The sequence below is a fragment of the Mobula birostris genome, chromosome 3, assembly GCF_030028105.1.
Source record: "Mobula birostris isolate sMobBir1 chromosome 3, sMobBir1.hap1, whole genome shotgun sequence".
NCBI lineage: Eukaryota > Metazoa > Chordata > Chondrichthyes > Myliobatiformes > Myliobatidae > Mobula > Mobula birostris.
The window spans coordinates 14627411-14652156 of NC_092372.1; the positions used below are offsets into that span (position 1 = coordinate 14627411).

A 24746-nucleotide genomic window follows, 5' to 3' on the forward strand; every position below is an offset into this window, starting at 1 on the left:
TCTTGAAGAAAAGGGGATAACTAACTTTACTCACTTGTCCATCCATTGAGATGTTCCCATAACCAATGACCTCACTTTAAGGACTCTTTACCTTGTTATTTCATGTTCTCGTTATTTATTGCTATTTATTTATATTTCCATTTGCACATTATAATGCCCTGGTTAAAATTGTATTTCCACTGCTATGCTGGTAGGCATTTTATTTGAGCAGTTTTCTACAAATGCTGCGTGTTCTGTTAGTTAAGCTTCATAGGCTAACGTTTTGGCTTTGGGTGAGATAAGAAGCCATTTGCCCAACTTAGGAATGTTGTGTCAGCCAATTGGGTTTGTCTCGGTAACATGTTGTAAGAATTGAGAAGGCTGGGTGGCATTAGATTTCTGAAGGACAGTAGTCTGGTTTGGGGTCTTCTGTTAGAGGTGCTGAGAAGAGCACAAGGGAAGGTGCTTGGAGGATCCCACGCGAAGGGGAGACCCTGTTGCAAGAATTGTTTTGTGCAGATGAATGGTTTCAAGGAGGAAGTGCTGATACTGTTGAGTGAGCCAGTTTGTTCATGTTGTTCTTTGAGCAAAGTTCGATCTGCGGCTGGTGATGAGGATTCAGCGCTGTGGGTAAAGCAATCCACCCAACTAGTTCAGAAACTAGCTCCAGCGTTTATGTGCACACTTGGATTGGCTTAACTGGACTGGGCCCATTTTCATGCATTTATGGACCTATGTTTCCCAATCCCTCTGTTCTACCCCTCATCATGCAAGTTATACCCTGTATTTCCCTCCCAAAGTGTAACAGACAATTGTCTCCATCCAATTCTATTGGCCATTTTTTGGCCTGTTTTGCCAGTTGGTCCAGATCTTACTGCAAGATTTGATAGTCTTCCTCACTGTCCACTACATCCCCAATCTTGGTGTCATCGGCAAGTTTGCTGATCTAGTTCACCACATTATTATCCAAATCATTAATATTGATGATAAACAGCAACTGGCCCAGCTCTGATCCCTATGGCAGCTGACTACTGGCCTCCAGTTAGTGAGACAACCAGTTACTACCACTCTGGTTTCTGCCAGTATTAGATCCAATACAGAGATGCCTCTCCAATGTCAGTCCTGAATCATGGTTTCAACTGAAACGTCAACACATTTTTTCCTCACACACGTTCATTATCCCACTCGCACACATCACCTTCTCTTCCTACCCTCCCGAGCTGCTGTTGCTCACATATCCCTCATTGTTTCCTCTCCTCACCTCCTTCCATTGATTCATGGTCCACCATCCTCTCCTAACCAAATCCCATCTTCATCAGCCCTTTGTCACTTTCACTCGTCACCTCCCAGCTTCTTACATCTTTCCCACTCTCCTCTTCCCTCTCCTGGATCCACCCATCTCCTACCAGCTCTTGCTACATACATACACACACACCCCTTTTATACTGACCGTCACTGTTCCCTCTAAGCTGCACGGGTGTGTGGCCGTGCAGTAACTGAAATGCTCCCACGCACATAACTCTTGTTGCTGTGGAGCTGGAACTGAACACAACTAAAAAGTTTATGATGTGTGAAAAATTTTCTTTGTTGTACTATATTTCATTATACCCTTCAATTAATAAGCATGAGACTTTTCAATTTTCACTGTAAATATTCATGGAATGCATAATACAAAAAAAAACATTTAAAGTGCTGCACAACTTGCAGGCCGCGTAAACATTTCCTGCTCAGAACAATAGTTGGTCCATGCAGCTGTTAAAAAAAACTAGGGGGAGTATTCCTGGCCACCTCCCTTCTTGCTTTCTAGTCCAGGTGGAGGGTGTTAACCCAAAACATTGGCTGTCCATTTCCTTCCATAGATGCTGCCTGACAACAGAGTTCCCCCAGTTCCATCAAGTGTTGCTCCAGATTCAGTCACATTCATAATCATTTGCAAACTTAAACAAAGCACAAAGCTTTCCTCACTGCCTGTGATGAATCAGAGAATTTCTTGCAAGAGTTCAGGGTGCTTTCTCAAAAGCCTTGCAAAAATCCACAAAATATTCTCCAGCTATTCTGCCTCTCCTCTCCCCTCTTCGCTTATCCTCACCTGCCCATCACTTCCCTCTGGCGTCCCTCCTCCTCCCATTCTCCCATGGTTCACTCTCCTCTTTGTTACCTCTTCCACATACCAGTTCCAGGATTCTTACTTCATCTGCTCTACCCCACTTGTACTCCTTCCTCTCCCTCCCCAACCCTCTTCCACTTCCTTTTCCTGACCTGAAAGTTCTCGCTTCAAACACCAGTTCATTTCTCTCTGCAGATGCTACCTGAGAGCATTTTGTGTGTTACTCTCAGAGTATTATGTCGTCTACAACTGATACCTAAAGAGATGATATAAATGAGACACTGCTAGGGTACAGTGTGAGTGACAAGGGTTCAATTCCACAAGTGTCTGTAAGGAGTGTGTACACTCTTACTGAATGTGACCACATTCCTTCCATATCCCGGAGACTATTGTTTAGTCATGTGACGACAAACCAAGTCATCAGAAGATTGATGCTAATGAGAGAGGGATAAGGGAGATAATGGAGAAACATTCAAAATGCTAATAAGAGAGAAGAGAGAGATTAACAAGAAAGAAACACATTTCAGATATTGACAGACCAATTGCTTTGAACCTGAACTGTTTGAAGTTTGATGGACAGGCGATACCCCAGCAGGGAGATAAAAAGAGCAGGTTCGCTAAGGCACGACACACCACGAGATCACGAGATAATAAGACCCTGGAAGAGCAGTGTGCCCCCACAAGTTGGTAGGAGTTTGGAGGTCTGATTCGAGGGAACTGACCATAGACTGACAGGGTGAAAAGGTACGATCAGCGGGAACCTGGTGTGTGTGTCTGCTCTTGCCTGGGTGCCGGGATCACCGTGGAAGAACGGTCGTATCCGGAACGGAGGGGTCACAGTCGGTGACCACAGCGGGATAGAAGACATAAAAGGGTCTGCTCGAAAGCCAACTACGAAGAACATCACGGTCTGCTGAATCAGATTTGCACATCTCTCTCTCTTTCCAACAGCAATTACTGCGAACTGTACTCAGCTGAACTGAACTCTGCGTCACTTGAGACTGATCATTTTACCCCTAGACTGCGACAGAGCTTGGTTGATTCCTATTACCCTAGTTCTGTGTACATGTGTATTTTATCATTGCTAACCTGTGGCATTTATATCCTTACGATTAGATTACTGTGTTACTTATTTCTTTAATAAAACTTTACTAGTTTCTAGTAAACCAGACTCCAACTAATTGGTCCATTTCTGCTGGTTTGGCAACCCAGTTACAGGGTACGTAACAGTCAGTTCACGGTCACGGGTGTAATTGGGTGGTGTGGGCTTGGTGGGCCAGAAGGGAGTGTTACCGTGCCGTATCTCTAAATTATTTACCACAGTATGTAATTTAACATCCTCCAAGAGAACCACAACCTTATCGTCAGGTCCTCAATGTCCCTGAGAGCTATGCTGGCTGGGGTCAGGGCTTTATGCTTTGACTTGGGAGTCTTTGTGCAAGATATCCTAAAAGGTTAACCCATTCCCATTCTGACATGTCTATCCACGGCCTTCTCTACTGTAAAGATGAAGCCACACTCAGGTTGGAGGAACAACACCTTATATTCCATCTGGGTAGCCTCCAACCTGATGGCATGAACATCGACTTCTTTAACTTCCGCTAGGCCCCACCTCCCCCTCGTACCCCATCTGTTACTTATTTTTATGCACACATTCTTTCTCTCACTCTCCTTTTTCTCCCTCTGTCCCTCTGAATATACCTCTTGCCCATCCTCTGGGTCCCCCCCCCCCTTGTCTTTCTTCCCAGACCTCCTGTCCCATGATCCTCTCGTATCCCCTTTTGCCAATCACCTGTCCAGCTCTTGGCTCCATCCCTCCCCCTCCTGTCTTCTCCTATCATTTTGGATCTCCCCCTCCCCCTCCAACTTTCAAATCCCTTACTCACTCTTCCTTCAGTTAGTCCTGACGAAAGGTCTCGGCCTGAAACGTCGACTGCACCTCTTCCTAGAGATGCTGCCTGGCCTGCTGCGTTCACCAGCAACTTAGATGTGTGTTGCTTGAACCTCCAGGTTAAGCCAGTGGTGAAGAAGGTGAATGCAATGTTGGCATTCCTTTCTAGAGGTACAGAATATAAGAGCACGGATGTGGTGTTGAGGCTCTATAAGGCACTTGTGAGACCACACGAAGTATTGTGTGCAGTTTTGGGCTCCTTATTTTAGAATTGATATACTGACATTGGAATGAAAGGGTTACCATATGAGGAATGTCTGGCAGCTCTTGGGCTGTATTCCCTGGAGCTCAGGAGAATGAGGGGGCATCTCATAGAAACATTCCGAATGTTAAAAGGCCTGAACAGATTAGATATGGCAAAGTTATTTCCCATGGCAGGGGATTCTAGAACAAGAGGGCACGACTTCAAGGTTGAAGGACGTCATTTTAGAACTGAGGTGCGGAGAAATTACTTTATTCAGAGGGTGGTAAATCTGTGAAATTTGTTGCCATGAGTAGCTGTGGAGGCCAAGTCATTGGACATACTTAAGACAGAGATGGATGGGTTTTTGATTAGTCGGGGCATCAAAGGGTATGTGGTGAAGGCAGGGGAGTGGGAATGACAGGAAGAATTGGATCAGCCCATGATTGAATGGTTAAGCAGATTCGATGGGCTGAATGGCCTGCTTCTGCTGCTGTACCTTATGGTCTTATGGCTCTTGGTAGGGTCACTCATGCCAAACAGGTCAAAGAGTAGTGGTCAGCCTAAGAGTGGTCTACCAGTCTTCCAGATTTGGAGGTTCACCTCAAGGCTAACAACCGTGACTGGTAAAACAAAATTGTTCTGGAAACAGCAATGAAGAACTCATCTATATCTGCATGCGATGGTATTCCTGAGTCTCCAACCAAGAATTGACTGACAGTAGTGAAAACTGAGAGGAAGCTACCGACATGATGAAGGAAGCCCTGAACACCACCAGAGATGGAGGACCTTCACTGCTGCCCTAAAGTCCAGTGGCATAATGGACAATAAGTAGGAAAGTAATTTAACATCCAGATTTAGAAATTGATAATAATACCTGCCATTCTGTAGGACATCACACAACCGATTATTGATGATTTTGTCCATTTTATGCCTTGCCTGAAGAAGTAAAAGAAAAGTTGTCAGTCACATTGCTCACTGTAGATTATGGCTCCTTCATTAGTCAGAGAATGGTTTATTGTACGCAAGAGTCTTAGTTGGTAAAGCTCTGGAGGTTATGAATTAGACCATAAGACAAAGGAGCAGAAGTCGGCCATTCAGCCCATCGAGTCTGCTCCGCCATTTTGTCATGAGCTCATCCATTCTCCCATTTAGTCCCACTGCCCCGCCTTCTCACCATAACCTTTGATGCCCTGGCTACTCAGATACCTATCAATCTCTGCCTTAAATACACCCAATGACTTGGCCTCCACTGCTACCTGTGGCAACAAATTCCATAGATTCACCACCCTCTGACTACAAAAATTTCTTCGCATTTCTGTTCTGAATGGGCACCCTTCAATCCTTAAGTCATGCCCTCTCGTACTAGACTCCCCCATCATGGGAAACAACTTTGCCACATCCACTCTGTCCATGCCTTTCAACATTTGAAATGTTACTATGAGGTCCCCCCTCATTCTTCTAAACTCCAAGGAATACAGTCCAAGAGTGGACAAACATTCCTCATATATTAATCTTCTCATTCCCGGAATCATTCTGGTGTATCTTCTCTGTACCCTCTCCAACGTCAGCACATCCTTTCTTAAACAAGGAGCCTAAAACTGCCCACAGTACTCCGACTGACGTCTCACCAGCACCTTATAGAGCCTCAACATCACATCCCTGCTCCTATACTCTATTCCTCTAGAAACGAATGCCAACATTGCATTCACCTTCTTCACTACCAACTCAACCTGGAGGTTAACCTTCAGGGTATCCTGTACGAGGACTCCCAAGTCCCATTGCATCTCAGAACTTTGAATTCTCTCTCCATTTAAATAATAGTCTGCCTGTTTATTTTTTCTGCCAAAGTACATAACCATTCACTTTCCAACATTGTATTTCATTTGCCACTTCTTTGCCCATTCTCCCAATCTATCCAAGTCTCTCTGCAGACTCTCTGTTTCCTCAGCACTACCAGCCCCTCCACCTATCTTTGTATCATCAGCAAACTTAGCCACAAAGCCATCTATTCCATAATCCAAATCGTTGATGTCCAACAAGGACCCCTGTGGAACACCACTGGTAACCGGCAGCCAACCGGAATAGGATCCCTTAATTCCCACTCTCTGTTTCCTGCCAATCAGCCAACGCCCTATCCACGTAAGTAACTTTCCCATAATTCCATGGGCTCATTGTAATTTGTGACTTGTAAACCAGAATAATCCAGTCTTGATCATTAACGTACTCTTAATTGTGTTTTAGCCAAGACACCTCTAGCCCATGCACAGGTTGCTACCTCATAAGTGGTAAACCCATCAGAGAAATTTATCAGCAGGCCCCTCAGGATCCCTCCCATCCACCCACAGTCCCTTTGATCCCCTATGAACAGGCAGAGTATATTATAGCAGTCAGGATGGGAAACATCTTCTACCCTCAAGTCCTGAGACTACTGAACTCCCATGTCCCCACCCAGGTCTCAACACGTATGAAGTGTCACTAGTGTTATACCGTTTACTTTTTAAACTTGTGTTGTAAATACTGAATGTCAATGTTTTGGAATATTTTATTATTTGATAATTTTTTGTGATAATATTATTTTATATGTTGTGTGCGAGTTATATGTACAGCTTTTTGTACCTTGATCCAGAGGAATATTGCTTCATTTGGCTATAATATATATTTGAATGAACAATAAACCTGAACTTCAACTTGGGATCTGTGGGTCCCAATCCACATTATACATTTCCAACTGAAGCTCAGTTTTGTTTAACCTAGTCTAACCTCACTCTACGAACTGTTCACTTTTATTCTTGGAAATTTTATTCCTCAACCTCCCACATGCAACCTTATTCAACTTTACCCTTATTGGATCCAGCTTCCTTAATCCAAGATGGCTCTTCTTGGACCAACTTTTCTTTTATTTAAAAATCAAAATGAACAAAACAGATAAATTAAAATCAAACAACACACATCAAAGTTGCTGGTGAACGCAGCAGGCCAGGCAGCATCTCTAGGAAGAGGTACAGTCAATGTTTTGGGCCAAGACCCTTCATCAGGACTAATTGAAAGAAGAGCTAGTAAGAGATTTGAAAGTGGGAGGGGGAGGGGGAGATCCAAAATGATAGGAGAAGACAGGAGGGGGAGGGATGGAGCCAAGAGTTGGACAGTTGATTGACAAAAGAGATACGAGAGGATCATGGGACAGGAGGCCCAGGGAGAAAGAAAAGGGGGAGGGAGGGAAAAACCCAGAGGATGGGCAAGGGGTATAGTGAGAGGGACAGAGGGAGAAAAAGGAGAGAGAGAAAAAGAATGTGTGTATATAAATAAATAACGGATGGGGTACGAGGGGGAGGTGGGGCATTAGCGGAAGTTTGAGAAGTCAATGTTCATGCCATCAGGTTGGAGGCTACCCAGACGGAATATAAGGTATTGTTCCTCCAACCTGAGTGTGGCTTCATCTTTACAGTAGAGGAGGCCGTGGATAGACATATCAGAATGGGAATGGGACGTGGAATTAAAATGTGTGGCCACTGGGAGATCCTGCTTTCTCTGGCGGACAGAGCGTAGGTGTTCAGCGAAACGATCTCTCACTCTGCGTCGGGTCTCGCCTCATAAATAAATAAGCAATAAAATATTGAAAACATGAAATGGAGAGTCCTTGAAAGCTGGTCCATAGGCTCATCGTTTAGTCAATTGTAGAGTTTTCCACAAAAAAACTCCCCACCATTTGGACCTATTTTTTTTTGGAACCTGCCAATAGCAAAACGGGCCGTGCAGGGATAAGGGGTTAAACTTTACTCAAGGTGTTCGTCCTTACACAGCTAGTCACATAATTGACTGACTTCAAACAGTTGTAAGGAGCCCACTTGTAACTTAAGAGGGAGCATCCCTGCACTCTAATCGCATCCACTTTAGGAAAGATGGCACAAGAATCTATTCTGAAGCATGTGAAAGTATGTGTTTAGCTCTGGTATATTTTGTGATTTGAACCATTTTTCAAATCTGTGTTTCATTCAGCATATATTTTGACACTAGCTATTTCTTCAATCCACTCTCCCCTTGTTTTTGACAGTACCAAAAACCCCACGTATTCACTGTAGGTGAAAACTATCATAAGACAGGAGCAGAGTTAGGCCATTTGGCCCATCAAGTCTGCTCTACCATTGCATCATGGCTGAAATATTTTCCCTCTCAACCCCAATCTCCTGCCTTCTCTCTGTAACTTTTGATGTGCTTACTAACCAAGAATCTATCAACCTCTGCTTTAAATACTGTATACACAATGACTTGGCCTCCACAGCCATCTGTAGCAATGAATTCCAGAGATTCACAGCCCTCTGGCTAAAGAAATTTCTTCTCATTTCTGTTCTAAAGGGATGTCCTTCTAACCCCAAGGCTCTGCCATTTGGTCTTGGACTCTTACACTACAGGAGACACCCTATGTCCAATCTATAAAGCTTTCCAATGTTCAGTTGGTTTCAATGAGATCCCACCTCATTAATAAGGACATTGGGAACAGAGGAAAGTATGCATGAGTGACTTGAAGTTGTAACGAGACACAATAGTTTGTACGTGCTTATATCACTCAGTTCTTCTCAGCATGGCCTTGACCAATCATAAACACCAGAGATACTGGAAATCTAGAGCAACACACACAAAATGCTGGAGGAACCTGGCAGGGCAGGCAGCATCTACGGAGGGGAATATACAGTCAAATCCTGATGAAGGGTCTCGGTCCGAAACATGGACTTTTTATTCCACTCCATAGTTGCTGCCTGACCTGCTGATTTCCTCCAGTATTCTGTGTGTTACCTTGACCATCGTCTCTGCTGTGCCACATTATTTGTCGGGCATCCAATTCTGATGGGGAAACAAAGCAATGACAGCATTTAACACTTTGGCTCATTTCTTATTTCCTTTGTTTAATTAACTGTCGTCACACCCAGAATGTTCTCTTCTCTGGCAACCAGCTACTCCTCCAGCTGACAAGCCTCTGACATTGAGCCAAAATAGTAACAACATTCATGTCAATGCTTTTAATTAATTTGCAATTATATATCCAGCCTAACAGCACCGCTCCTGATTAGGAAATGGATCCTACCACTGAGCACATGCAGAACCATTCCAGAATCTACTGACTCTTGAAAGAGAATTACTAATGCCTCCACAATCTCTTCAGCTACCTCTTTCAGAACTCTGTGGTGTAGTCCATGAGGTCCAGATGACTTATCTACCTTCAGGCTTTTCAACTTCCTAAATAATTTCTCCTTAGTAATAGCAATGATACCCACTTCTGCCCTGTCACTTCCACATTTCTGGCATTTTGCTAGTGTCTTCCACAATGAAGACTGATGCAAAATATTTGTCTGCCATTTCTTTGTCCCCCATTAATACCTCTCCAGCGTAATATTCCAGTGGTCCAATATTCACCCTCTCTTTTACTCTTTATATATCTGAAAACAACTTTTTTGTATCTTCTTTTATATTATAAGCCATCTCATTGGCATTCTGCAAATTCCCTCTCTTGGGAATCAGCACCAACTGGATTTTCCCAATTTACCTGCATATTGAGATCCCCCATGACTATCATAGCATTGCCTTTTTAACATGCATTTTCTGTGTCTTGTTGCAATCTGTAGCCCACACCTTTGTTACTGTTCGCAGGCCGGTATTCAACTCCCAACAGGGTCTTTTACCTTTGCAGTTTCTTAGCTCTACTCACAACAGTTCTACCCACACCTTTTCATCCTGCAATTTTGCCCTATTACTTGCCTGTCCTTCCTCACAGTCTCACTATACATTGAGTATACTTGCCTACCTACTGTCCCATCCTCAGCCCTATCACTCCCGTTCCCATTCCCCTACCAAATTGGTTTAAACCCTCCCTCAGAGCTCTGCCTAGAAGGATATCAGTCACCCGTGGGCTTAGGTGTCCTTCTTGTACAGGTCATACCTTCCCCAGAAGAGAACTCAATGATCCATCAATCTGAAAAACTGCCCCCTGCACCAGATTTTCAGCCATGTATTCATCTGCAAAATCATCCTATTACCCTCACTGGCATGTGGCACAACCAGCAATCGAGACATTACTACCCTGCTCAAACTGCACAAAATCTCTTGCTTAATACTTTACCGGCATCCTTGGTGGTTTTTCTAGAAATTTCTTTCTTAGCAACTGACTTAGATCACACAAACAGCCACCTCGCGGACAGCAAAGTGACCAAGAAGCGGATATTCAGAAAAGCTCTCGATGCACATTGGTTTAGTTGGGATCATGTGAACAATGGCTGCTTCTGCAAACTTTACAAATTTGGGGCAAAGTTCCCAGAGCTCCTTTAGCTCTGGAATTTGTGCTTCACAAGTTCAAGTCTCTCTGCCACTGGTTCCAGCACATTATGACCCCAACATCTGGAATTTATAACAAACTTCCATTCAGCGACATCACAGAAAAAGCTCTCCTCACATTGAGCACATTTACAAGGAGTACTGCCACAAGAGAGCAGCATCCATCATCACAGACCACCACCATCCAGACCATGTTCTGTTCACGCTGTCATTATCAGGAAGGAGGTACAGGTGCCTCAGGACCCACACCACCAGGTTCAGGAATAACCATCGGGCTCCTTGACTGGTGTGGATAACTTCACTCACCCTAACTCTGAACCGATTCCACAATCTATGGGCTCACTTTCAAGGACTTTACAACTCACGTTCTCAGTTATATTTCTTTATGTATTTATTTTTTATTTTATTCTTTTCATTTACACAGTTTGTCTTCTTTTGTGCATTGATTGCTTGTTAGTCTTTGTGTATGGTTTTTTTTTAAAATAGATTTTATTATATTTCTTTGTTCTATTCTGAATGCCTGCAAGAAAATGAACCTCAGGGTAGTATATAGTGACAAATATTTATTTTGAATCTTTGTTATGTCATGAAATTTTCTGTTTTGTATCAGCACAATACATAAAAAAGTTAGCGCAACACTATTATAGCTCAGAGCGTTCTGGAGTTTGGATTCAAATCTGATGGTTTTGGGTGTGTCCCTGTGGAACGTGTGGGTTTTCCCCGGGTCTTCCGGTTTCCTCCCACAGTTTGAAAGTAGGTTACGTTCACGTGTAGGTTAATTGGTCGCTGTAAATTATCCTGTAATTAGGATTAATCGGAGTTTTGGGATTGCTGGGGTGGTGTGGCTCGAAGGCCCCGAAGGGCCTACTCAACGATATATCGCTAAATACATAAACTTCACAAGCTCAAGTAATCTGCTGCAAAGAAATCAAAGGTATAAAGTTCCAGACAGAGTTTAAACATGTGAATGGGCAAAGAGAATAAATGCTTACAATGTCATCCACCAGGTCCTTGACCGCTGTTATTCCCAACACCAGCAGCAGAGGAACAAGTGTAGTGTACCAAGCCAAGGTGGAGATCTGTGGAATCGCCTGGAGGCAGGAAAACACATTTCATTTATTTCACTGGTGCAAGCTTTTTGCCAACTTTGGAGACTTCAAAATTTAGGCAAATGCCTTCTTTGGTTGAAATAAGGTTTTTCCATACAAATTTGTGGTCAAGCATATCAAAGAAAAATTCATTTTGAAATATTTTCTGTTCTATTAACAAAGTTTTACAGGTCATAAGCTATACAGATTCATTTATTTATTATATGTATATTGAAACGTACAGGGATTTGCCCTAACAACCAACTCAACCCAAGGCTGTGCTGGGGGTCATCATCACATGTTCCAACGTCAGCATAGCACGTCCCCCGTGATCAGTGGAACAACAACAACAAAAGAACAACAGCAAGGCAAGCCCCTTTCCTCCCTCCTGTCCTCATATTCTCTCACCCACTCACACAGACAGTGTTCCAACCCAGGAGAGGCCAGGCCTGCAGCCTCCAGTGGATTCATAGATATTGGCCGCCAACTTGCTCGGTGGACTCTCAAGACTCAGGGCTACGGGCATCAGCTCTCAACTTACATAGGAACATAAGAAATAGAAGCAGGAGTAGGCCATCTGGCCCGTCGAGCCTGCTCCGCCATTTAATAAGATCATGGCTGATCTGGCCACGGACTCATCTCCACCTACCTGCCTTTTCCCCATAACCCATAATTCCCCTACTATGCAAAAATCTATCCAATCTTGTTTTTAATATATTTGCTGAGGTAGCTTCCACTGCTTCATTGGGCAGAGAATTCCACAGATTCAGCACTCTCTGGGAAAAGCAGTTCTTCCTCATCTCTGTTCTAAACCTACTCCCCCGAATCTTGAGGCTATGTCCCTTAGTTCTAGTCTCACCTACCAGTGGAAACAGCTTTCCTGCCTCTATCTTATTCATAATTTTTTAGGCTTCTGTAAGATCTCCTCTCATTCTTCTGAATTCCAGCGAGTACAGTCCCAGGCAACTCAATCTCTCCTCAAAGTCTAACCCTCTCATCTCTGGAATCAACCTGGTAAACTTCCTTTGAACCTACTGCCTCCAAAGCCAGTATATCCTTCTTCAAGTAAGGAGACCAGAACTGCACGCAGTACTCTAGGTGCGGCCTCACCAGAGCCCTGTACAGTTTCAGCATAACCTCCCTGCTCTTAAATTCAATCCCTCTAGCAATGAAGGCCAATATTCCATTTGCCTTGATAACCTGCTGCACCTGCAAACCAACCTTCTGTGATACACGCACAAGTACTCCCAAGTCCCTCTGCACAGCAGCATGCTGCAATTTTTTGCCATTTAAATAATAATCTGCTCTTTCATTTTCCTTCCAAAGTGGGTGCGCTTGCATTTAACACAACATTTTACTACATCTGCCAGACCCTTACCCACTCAGTTAACCTATCTATATCTCTCTGCAGACTCTCCGTATCTTCTGCACAATTTGCTTTTCCACTCAATTTGGTATAATCAGCAAACTTACATGCACTACACTCGGCCCCCTCTTCCAGATCGTTGGACCAACTTCTGGACCCTCGATCAACCCTTTGGCTTCAATCCTCAACATCATCCCCAAGACCTGCTGATGTTGGAACCCCAAACTCTAGGCTTCGAACTCTGAGCACCAAGACTCGTGCACCTAGGGGGTTACTGGCCTTCACACCTCCTGCCGCATGGACCTCAGATCACCCAGGGGTTTTTATCTACTCCCTTTATCGGCCTGACGTTTGTCCACAGATGTCATTTGTCCATGTTGTGATTGGCCTTCAAAGGTGGAATGGAGTACTAGCGGCTGGCCTACCCCCTAACTGCCCCACTTCTATGTCTGTAAACCTAACTACTCTCTGTCTCTAAAACCCTCCCTATGAACCTAAATAGAAACAAACAAGTTGAATCACGAGCTAAACGGAGACAACAGATCAGTGACCGAAACATGTTACAATGGGAGACAGAAAGGCATATAGCATGGGCAACGTTACAATGCACATGGGGGATTTCAATCTGCAAATAAATTGGAAAAATCAGGTTGGTACTGCATCCCAAGAGAAGGAATTTGTAGAATGCCCACAAGATGGCTTTCCGGAGCTGCTTGTGGTTGAGTCCACTTGAAAAAAGGCAATTCTGGATTTGGTGTTGTGCAATAAACAAGATTTGATTAGGAAACTTAAGCTAAAAGAACCACGAGGTCTGTAAATTTTTTTCCCATCAAAGTTCACAGACCCCATGGAATCTATCTATGGACACACCCTCCCCCTCTCCCAGGGGTTCAGTGGACTCCAGGTAAAGAATCCTTGCTATAGATATTAAGGTCATAAACATAAAGGGGAAGAATTAAGCCATTTGGCCCAGAGTCTAGTCCACTATTCCATAACTCTATCTATTAAAGCTTGAGTTAGCCAAATGACCAAGGGAGAAATTACAGAAAGCTCAGAAAACAAACGGAAGGTAGTGGGTAACTTCCGTATATAAAAAAAACTCAAAATACACCACGCCCAAACAAATGAGCAAAATTAAAAGTGGGTTTCTTTTTTTAGTTAATGCTGTCTGTGAAAATAGACTCAAAAGTTGCACTTGGATTTCAAATTTAGATTCTGATAGATAAACTGGTTATTCCCAATATTTTTCTTTTATTTCACAGTGGTTCTATATGCTAACAACAGCGATCGGTCAAACAGCTGAGGTTAGTTTATTTTCAATAGCAAGCCTAAGATTTACCTCACCACTTACAATAAACATTTGCTTTTTTGCCGAAACGCAGAGAACAAAATGAACATAGTCCAAGTACGCGCAGAATGTGGTAAACGATAATTTAAGCGACATAGAATATTTTAAATTATGTCTAAAACTGCATTTTTTCCCCCTTTTCGTACTGGGTCTAAGAAAGGTTTACAACATTCACAGGTGTTTTCATACAGGGAATTCTGATTTGTTTTGAATACCTACTTGCAGAATGAGGAGAGCCAGAAAGTAGGCATTGGCCGCCCGTTTGAACTGTTCCATCAGGTTAAACGGTAGGAAGGTGATAAAGTTGTATTTATATGTTCGGATCGCATTCCCCTGGAAAGGGAAATAAACAACTGTTACATATCAGGATAAACTTTATTCGTCATATATAGTACATTTACATGTATTAGGAATTTGCTTTGGTGTGTTGGGTTAAAAAAAAATAACATTCAATAATTGTAAAGGATAAAGGACTATATAAAAATAAAGTTAAAGGTTAAAGTACGGACATGGAATAAAATGTGCAAAAATACATAAATAGCAGCATGTATTTACTGCAATAGGGTGGTAGATCACTACAGCACAGAAACAGGCCCTTTGACCCATCTAGTCCTGCCAACCTGTTGTTCTGCCTAGAAACAAATTATAAAAAGTAGTTTAAAGTGTTCACATTTCTGTCCAGTGATGGGGTGAGCGAATAACTAGAATGGTTATCAGATTAACCGTCTGCTGGAAGATTTCCTGAAGTCAGAAGGTGGATACAAATATTTGCCAGCTTTATATATTCTCTCCAATCTCAGAGGTGAATTTGGGCTAAATAGTGCCGAACTTCAAAATTAAACATATTCAAATCCCAGTCTAGAGCCACAAGACTGAAATTCTTCGTGGACGTTCCGGTAGAGCCAAGGGGATGCTTTCTGAGCTGCTGTTTTTCAGATGAGCTCACAACAAAGGCCCAATCTGCTTTCTCAGATGGACTTTAAAGATTCCCTGGAATGATTTTGACAAAAAGCAGGGAAGTCATTAGTTCTGTTCCATCCACAACAGACAGGATTTTCCAGTGGCCAACCACTTTGATTCCATTCCCATTCCAACATATCAGACCACAGCCTCCTCTGCTGCCAGGACGAAGCCACTTTCAGGTTGTAGAGTGTTCGCTCTGTTGTCATATTCAGTTATTAATCTTCAAAATTTAAGTCAGAGCAGCACATTTCTCCTTGTTGGGAGCTTGCTGTGCATGGATCTGTCATGTTCTCGAACATGCAAGAATATACTTTAAAATAAGTGAAAAACAGTGAATTGGTTAGGAACACCCCAATATTTTGGGAAGGAATGCAAAATAACAATCCTTCTCTCTGAAAACCAAGGAAAATGCAGAGATAATAATGATGCTTCAAGGTACATGAAAACCATCCTTCTGCAAACAACATCGACCCATGAGGAACACAAAATTCTGCAGATGCTGGAATCCAGATTAACACACACAACATGCTGGAGAAACTCAGCAGGCCAGACAGCATCTTTTGAAAGAAATAAACAGTTGACATTTCAACAGGAGCCTTCTACAGGACTGAAAACCAATTTCCCTCGGGATCAATAAAGTATGACTATGACTATGACTATGACTAAAAGCCAAGGGGAAGAAGCCAGGAAGGGAAGTACAGGCTGCAAGGTGATAGGGAAAGATGGAGGGAGGTGGGAAATGAAGTGAGAAGCTGGGAGGTGATAGGTGGAAAAGGTAAAGGGCTGAAGAAGAAGGAACCTGATAGAAGAGGAGAGTGGACCATGGGAGAAAGTGAAGGAGGAGAGCTTCCATGGGAGGTGATAGGCAGTGAGGAGAAGAGGTAAGGAGGGAGCCAAAGTGGGGAATAGAAGAGAAGAGGAAGGGGGTAGAAATGACCAGGTTAGAGAAACTGATGTTCAGTTTATCTTCAACTCTATCAATAAAGAATACTCACCGAGTATTTGCTTTCTCTAAAGCAGCCAAATTTCCTGACAGTGAACTGATCGTAAAAGTTTCGGTCATTTGCTTTGACTTTCCATGTGTACTCTGAAACAGAAGGGAAAATGACTAGGATTGAAAAAGAATTGAAATATCCAGATCTTTTGCTTTCATCTTCATGATGTTAGCTTGGCTTTGCTCAGCTCTTAGATTATTCAGTAAAATAAGTTCAAAATAAATCTGTTATAATCAGAGTCAAAGTAAATTTATTCTGAAACTACATATATGTTACCATATACTACCTTAAAATACATTTTCTTCAGTCACTTACAAGAAAATAAAGGAATACAATATAAATACACATAAGCAAAAAAGGATGAATAGCCAATGTGCAAAAGACAAATTGTGCAAATGGAAAATTAAATAACACTGACAATACGAGTTGAGGAATTTTTGAAGGAGAGTCTAAATTATCTGAATAATCAGGATTCATCAAATGGTTTATGCCCCATTTTCTTTATTAATCATTAGTAACTACAGTATTTTGCAGAAGTCTGAGGCACATATATATAGCTAGGGTGTTTAAGATTTTATGTATTGCACAGTACTACTGCCACAAAAAAAATGGCATTTGTGAGTGATGATATAGGTCTCCATTGTGGACTGAGAGTGGGAAGGGGAAGGGAGAGGGGAGGGAGTGGAAAGCACCAGAGAGACATTCTGTAATGATCAATAAACCGATTGTTTGGAATCAAATGACCTTGTCTGGTGGCTCAGTGCTGGGTGTGTACACCCAAGCCACACTCCCTGCCCCTGGCAATGCTTCTCTGCCACCTGTCCCACACCCTTCCCCGGCACTCCACCCTCCTTATCCGCGAGTTCCGCATGCGCGAATTCAACCAACCATGAATCAAGAAAACCCAGAAGTGCTCTTCCAGCACTTGTTGTTTGACCATGTACAGACTTTTTTTTCTTGGTATTATTCCCCAAACAATGCAGTATAACAACTATTTTACATAGCATTTACATTGTATTAGGTATTATAAGTAATCTAGAGATGATTTAAAGTATATGGGAGGATGTGTGTAGGTTATCCTGGATCAGGATCGGAAAAAAAACGAAAGTTCTCTTACTAAGTAAGTCGGAACAGGTACACCCAGTATTATTTAGTGTCAGTTAGTCAAACGCTTGTCTTAATATAGAGTATATATTTTGCCTTTCTATGCATATAAAACACTTAAGAAACGTTATGTTTCAGAGCCAGGCTCGGGAACGGAAATTCCCGAGTTTGATCCAGTGACAGATCGTTCCCGAGAGCACTCTCCATCTGTGCCGCATTGATGTGGAGGATCAAAAACCCAAAACCCCAAAACCCAATAATTAAACCACTGCGTTGCTTAGTAATAATTTTAGCTTTCATCGGGGCAGGGCCTTTCTCACTTTGTCCTTAAAAATTGTTCCCATTGTTGATCGACTGAAGCCTAACGCTTTTCCAATGACCAAGGGCGTTTCACCTCTTCCTGACCGCTTTATCATTTCCACTTTATTTTTAATCGTGATCGTGATTATTTTCGTGAACACAAACACTGCGGATTCAGAGCTCTGCCGCCGGGTCCTAATGTCCACTGTACTGAGACAGGTTAAATGAGGTCCGGAGTTCCACTGGGTCCTAAGATCCACCGCATTGGGACAGGTTGAATAAGGGGCTAGAGCATCTGCATTTTTTGGTATCCGCAAGGGGTCCCGGAACCAATCCCTTGCGGTTAAGGAGGACCGACTGTATTCTAAAGATCCTTTGCTCCTGCCAGATTTACAAACTCAGTCTCCGCTCCAAGTTGACAAATACAGCACTGTGCAAAAGTCTTAGGCACCCTAGCTATATATATCTGTGCCTAAGACTTTTGCACAGTAATGTATGCCATGAGATCTTCCCGACCTCCCTCCCCTTTCAACCTTACCCTTTCCTTCTTACCCGTCCCATCACTACCAGTCCACAATCACTCCAATTCTCAATGTAACACTCAAAGCTCAAAGTACGAAGTATGCATATGTAACTAGGTGACTATTGAATATCATTTCTTTTATTGCTAAAGAGAAAATGGTTATGTCATTTTGCATGGGTGGAGTAGAACGAAGTGTTGATGTGTTCTAGAGAGAACAAAGTTTGAGTGCTTTCCTCAGGTTTGGTGAGGAAAGATTTTCGCGAGTAAAACTTATCAGCGTTGGATTGCATGATGGGGTGACATTCCTTATTGGCCTCTATGAGCAGGAGAACTCATTTCAGGGTCTACCCTATATGTGTTTGGAAGTTAAGCTTGTGTGCGCCAAATAATTGCCACTGCCGTACAGATTTTGTTTTATTTTCATACTGCATACGTAACAAGGGTGTGGTCCAAAATTAAACTGGGATTGTAACTGCAGGAACTGTGTTTCTTTTTTAATTTCATTTTGTCGTTTTTATTTCAAATCCTCCTTTCTGCATTAAAACATCTAAAACAGATAAAGGAGAACGTCTTCAAAAGCCGGTGCCTCACGGCGGCAGCATCCGTCCTGAAGGACCCTCACTATCCATTCTCCTTCACTCCAAAGAGAAAAGCCCTAGCTCTCTCAACCCATCTTCAAACAGTACTTCTCCTTACTACCAGCAGGAGGAGGTAGAAGAGCCTGAAGTTCCACACTCAACGTTTGTTTATTGTGATTATTAAAATGTATTGCATTCTACTGCTGCTATAATGCAATAAATTTCATGACATTCTGTACATTAGTAATACTAAACCTGATTCTGAAATGCCCTCACAAGTGGTTGAAAAGATGAAATATTCCCCCCCCCACCCCCCACCAGCTCAGGTGACCCAGATACTGAGCCAGGATGTTTTGGATCTTCACTTACCCCACTTCAACTGTTCCCTTAACCAATGGGCTCGCGTTCAAAAACTGTTCATCTCATGTTCTTGACATTTATTGCTTATTTATTTATTATTATTATTTATTTTTGTATTTGCACCATTCGTGCCTTCTGCACTCTGGTTAAACATCAAAGTTGGGCAGCCTTTCATTGATCCTGTTATGGTTATTATTCGCAAACACGAGGAAATCTGCAGATGCTGGAATTTCAAGCAACACACATCAAAGTTGCTGGTGAACGCAGCAGGCCAGGCAGCATCTCTAGGAAGAGGTACAGTCGACGTTTCAGGCCGAGACCCTTCGTCAGGACTAACTGAAGGAAGAGCTAGTAAGAGATTTGAAAGTGGGAGGGGGAGGGGGAGATCCAAAATGATAGGAGAAGACAGGAGGGGGAGCGATGGAGCCAAGAGCTGGACAGGTGATTGGCAAAAGGGATATGAGAGGATCATGGGACAGGAGGCCCAGGGAGAAAGAAAGGGGGAGGGGGGAAGCCCAGAGGATGGTTATTATTCTATAGTTTTACTGACTATATCTGTAAGAAAAAGAATCTCAGGGTTGTATATGGTGTCATATGTATACTTTGACAAGAAATTTATTTTGAACTTTGTTACACCTGGCTATTCCACTACTTCTGAATTACCAACATTTCAAATAACTTAAAATTAAGGCCATTCAAAACTCTGCTACTCAGATGCTAACATGCACCATTCTGTTCATGATTTTCTTGTTTAATAGAAACATTAAATATGTTCTTGTTTAAAGTAAACAGCTTCACCTAAAGCAAAAGGTAGGGGTTGGTCTTCCCTGGCCAATACTGGCCCATTTGTCATGGTGCTTACTCAAGTTCCCAGTGCAGATTTCCATTAGGAGCCTGACTCCCAGCAAATGACAGTGTCCCAGTGTAGCTGAGAGGCCATCTCAGCACGGGTCACTGACAGCAGTCACAAAACTACTGTCACTGGAAGCACTGAAACCTATGCAATGGGCTGTCAAAACCTGACCATATGGTCAGTGAATTGCAGAATATTTGTGTACACAGTATGGCATTTATAAACATTCAGCAAGGGTAGGAATGTGTCTTTTTTTTTTGCTCCAATGTCTTTTTCTTTTCACTGTCTTGTATAATTTGTGTAAAATTTACGTACAAAGGTGAATGGAGGAAAGTATGGGGGGATACCAGAGGTAAAGTTATTTTTTCTTTTCACCGAGAGTGGCAGATGTGTGGAATACACTGTTAGGGTAATAGTAGTGGCCTTCTGGGGCATTGAATTCCACAGATTCACCACCCTCTGACTAAAGAAATTCCTCCTTATCTCTGTTCTAAAGGCTAATCTAAAGGCAAGCGGTAAAAATAGGGGACAAGCTCTCCTCTAAAATCACTCTGAGCACCGGTGCCCCACAAGGCTGTGTACTCAGCCCCCTGCTGAACTCACTGTACACCCATGATTGTGTAGCCAAGTTTCCATCAAACTCAGTATATAAGTTTACTAATGACACAACAATTATGGGCCGTATCTCGGGTAATGATGAGTTTGAGTACAGAGAGGAAATTAAGAACTTGGTGGCATGGTGCGAAGACGATAACCTATCCCTCAACATCAGCAAGGTGAAGGAATTGGTTGTTGATTTCAGAAGGAGTAATGGACCGCGTGACCCAATTTACATCGGTAGTGCGCAAGTGGAACAGGTCAAAAGTTTTAAGTTCCTTAGGGTCAATATCACAAATCACCTGACTATGTCCAACTAAACAGAGTCCACTGCCAAGAAGGCCCACCAGTACCTTTACTTCCTGAGAAAACTAAAGAAATTTGGCCCGTCCCCTAAAACCCTCACTAATTTTTATAGATGCACCGTAGAGAGCATTCTTCTATGGTGTATCACAACCTGGTATGGAAGTTGTCCTGTCCAAGACTGGGAGAAGCTGCAGAAGATTGTGAACACAGCACAGCACATCACACAAACCAATCTTCCGTCCTTGGACTCACTTTATACCGCACGCTGTCGGAGCAGTGCTGCCAGGATAATCAAGGACATGATCCACCCAGCCAACACACTTTTTGTCCCTCTTCCCTCCGAGAGAAGGCTCAGGAGCTTGAAGACTCATACAGCCAGATTTGGGAACAGCTTCTTTCCAACTGTGATAAGACTGCTGAACGGATCCTGACCCGGATCTGGTCCGTACCCTCCAAATATCTGGACCTGCCTCTCAGTTTTTTTGCACTACCTTACTTTCCATTTTTCTATTTTCTGTTTATGATTTATAATTTAAATTTTTAATATTTACTATCGATTTGTAATCCAGGGAGCGGGAAGCGCAGAATCAAATATCGCTGCGATGATTGTACGTTCTAGTATCAATTGTTTGGTGACAATAAAGTATGAAGTAAAGTAATCCATATATTCTCAGGCTGTGTCCTCTGATCCTAGACTCCCACATGAAGGGAAACATCCTCTCCATGTCCATGCAATCTAGGCCTACCAAAATTCAATAGGATTCAATGAGACTTTCCCACCCGCATTCTTCTAAACTCCAGCGAGTACAGGCACAGAACCATCAAGCCCTTCTCATACGTTAACCCTCTCATTGGCCATCTACCCTTGATGCACTCAATCCTGATACAAGGCATCCAGAGGCTGCTTAACCCACTCAGTTCTTCCACCAATTTGCTCTTCCTGGCACTTGGAACTTACCTTGCTTCTGAGAAATTATTTCCAAGAGCCAAAGTATTTGCAAGTTGCTAGCTTATTTTGAATGCAATCATTTTTCTTTGATGGATTAAATTCACAACTCAGAGTTTCAAACCTTCCAATCAATTTTCCCCAAAGCAATTTCATATAATTGAAAATCCTACTTCAATTGTGACTCCTTACAAAAACTAGAACAAGATAATATTAGACCATAAGTCATAGGAGCAGAATTAGGCCATTCAGCCCATCAAGTGGATGAGTCTCAAATCAGAGGGCACAGCTCAGAATGTAAGGACGTCCCTTTAGAACAAAGATATAAAGGAATTTCTTTAGTCAGAGGGTGGTAAATCTGTGGAATTCATTGCCACAGACAGTTGTGGAGGCCAAGTCATTGGGTATATTAAAGTGGAGCTTGATAGGTACTTAATTAACAAAGGTGTCAAAGGTTACAGGGAGAAGGCAGGAGAATGGGGTTGAGAGGAATAATAAATCAGTCATGATGTAATAGCAGAGCATATTGATGGGACGAATAGCCTAATCTGCTTCTATATCTTGAGGTCTCATGGCCTATCATTGTAGATGTGCTGGAGTGGAGAGGGTCCAGAGGAGGTTCATGAATATTATTCTGGGAATGAAAGGGTTAACATATGAGGAGCATTTGATAGCTTTGGGTCTGTCCTCACTGGAGTTTAGAAGAATGAAGGGGGATGTCATTGAAACATATTGAATACTGAAAGGCCTAGATAGAGTGGATGTGGAGAGGATATTTCCAACAGTGAGAGAGTCTAGGACCATAGGGCACAGCCTCAGAATAGAGGGACATGCATTTAGAACAGAGATGGAGAGGAACTTCTTTATCCAGAAGGTGGTGAACCTGTGGAATTTGTTGCCACAGGCACTGTGGAGGCCAAGTCATTGGGTATATTTAAGTAGAGGTTGATAGGTTCTTGATTAGTAAGGATGTTAAAGGTTATGGGGAGAAGACAGGAGAATGGGGTTGAAAGGAATAATAAATTTAGCCATGATGGAATGGGAGAGAAGATCAATGGGCTGAATGGCCTAATTCTGCTCCTATGTCTTATGTTCTAATTTTATGTTCTAGGCTCTCTAAGGAGTCACAAGACAGTGATCTAATACCTCACATATCAATTTGATTTTTTGCCTTAGTCTGAAATGATTGTTTGCGATTCAGACTCACCATTTTTCAACTGCCGCCGATCAGGATCTTGCTGGACAATTTCGTTCTGTTCTATATCGTTCAGTCTTTCATTGGAACTATCCAGTTCATTGTCCGTCTCGTCATCGCTGTACGGAACCACATCATCATACCCTCGCTCATCTTCGCTGAAGCTGGACAGTCCGTCGGTACTCATCACCTTGGTGGCCTCTGAAACAGAAGTCAAAGTCAGCAAGAAAGGTACCAATAGGGTTGCCACTTTTACAAGCAAGTGATGGAAGGAAATTACAAAAAATGTTCACTAAACCATCAGCATCTTACAAACCATCAATACTATTAACAAAAAAAATTTGACCACATAGTCAATGGTCATTCCTTTGACACTTTGAGATGACTGACTACATCTCTTCCGAACCCCTTTTGTTTTCTCCATTGGAACATCATTTAACTGTATGTATTTATTGAGAGACAGCACAGAATTTTAAGAGACTTTAAAAGTCTTTTAAAATTCTTTTAAAAGTCTTTTACAAGATTCTTAGATAGGTACATGGAGCTTAGATAAATACAGGGTGATGCAGTAGGGAAATTCTAGTCAGTTTCTAGAGTAGGTTATACGGTCGGCACAACATTGTGGGCCGAAGGGCCTGTAACGTGCTGTAGATTTCTATGTTCTATGTTCTAATAGGCCCTTACAACCCTTTGAGCCGCAAGGCTCAGCAACCTTCAATTAAATCCTAGCCCAATCATGGGACAATTTACAATGACCTATTAACTGGTACATCTTTGGACTATGGGAGGAAACCGGAGCACCTGGAGGAAACCTATGCAGTCATGGGGAGAATGTACAAGCTCCTTGCAGACAGCGGTGGAAAATGAACGCAGGTGGCTGGAACTGTAAAGTGCTGTACTAATATGCTACCATGCTGCTTAAAGCTGTCAGAGTTGCTGGTAGAGGCAGGGACAATAATAACATGCAAAAGGCTTTCTGCCCAAAGTGACTGGTTTTACGGCGCCAGTAAGCTGGCTTTACCCCTTCTCCTATCAGTAGAAACTGTTCCCCTGGGCTTAGAAACTAAGCCACACTTGAATGCCAGGAGCTGGTCTTGGTTGTCAGAGGCTATCTGAGAAGCACGCTGTTGGGAGCATTTAATGGGGAGTGGGAGCTTATCCCCACTACCACTCCCAGCTATAACAACTTAAAGGAACATCAAGGTAGTGCATAACAGTGCAAAAACTAGAGAAAGTGCAAGGCAGCCTGGACAATAACAAGGTTGATTATAAGGTGAAGACTCTGCCTTTTTGTATGAGGGAACCATTCAGTAGTCTTAGAACAGTGGGTGGAAGCTGTCCTTGAGCATGGTCACTCTTGCAAATAGATCCACTGGTGTAGTAGGCAGCTATTTGAAGAAACTCCAGTATTATTGGAAATAATACATTCTTTTTTTACGAAATTACTCAATTATAGTGGTTAAATGGGAAGGCCATGCATTGATTAAGTTACTTGACCTGTTGTGTTGATCCAAGGGCAAGAGTTCAGATCCCCTCTATAGCAGCTGGAAATGTAATTTCCAAGTGAACTTGGAGTTGAAATTTATTATTAATAGAGTTGGCCTTAGATAGTCATAAAAATTACATCTGCTCCACTCTGAACTGCTCTGGGAAAGGAAGAGACACACACAAGTGCTGGA

The 24746-nt window shown here is 42.6% G+C and overlaps 1 protein-coding gene across 4 annotated transcripts in view; it reads right to left on the reverse strand.

Annotated features, from left to right (window-relative positions):
• atp8b1 (ATPase phospholipid transporting 8B1) overlaps positions 1 to 24746 on the reverse strand; it is a 184079-nt gene that overhangs the window by 56387 nt on the left and 102946 nt on the right. For all 4 annotated transcript variants that reach the window (XM_072251748.1, XM_072251746.1, XM_072251747.1 and 1 more), the window contains exons 2-6: positions 23080 to 23268; positions 16306 to 16397; positions 14567 to 14680; positions 11538 to 11636; positions 5096 to 5157 (exon numbers count right to left, since the gene is read on the reverse strand). In XM_072251748.1, the coding sequence (XP_072107849.1) occupies positions 5096 to 5157; positions 11538 to 11636; positions 14567 to 14680; positions 16306 to 16397; positions 23080 to 23254 (542 nt within the window). In that variant the 5' untranslated portion in view covers positions 23255 to 23268. The remainder of the gene's footprint in view (positions 1 to 5095; positions 5158 to 11537; positions 11637 to 14566; positions 14681 to 16305; positions 16398 to 23079; positions 23269 to 24746) is intronic.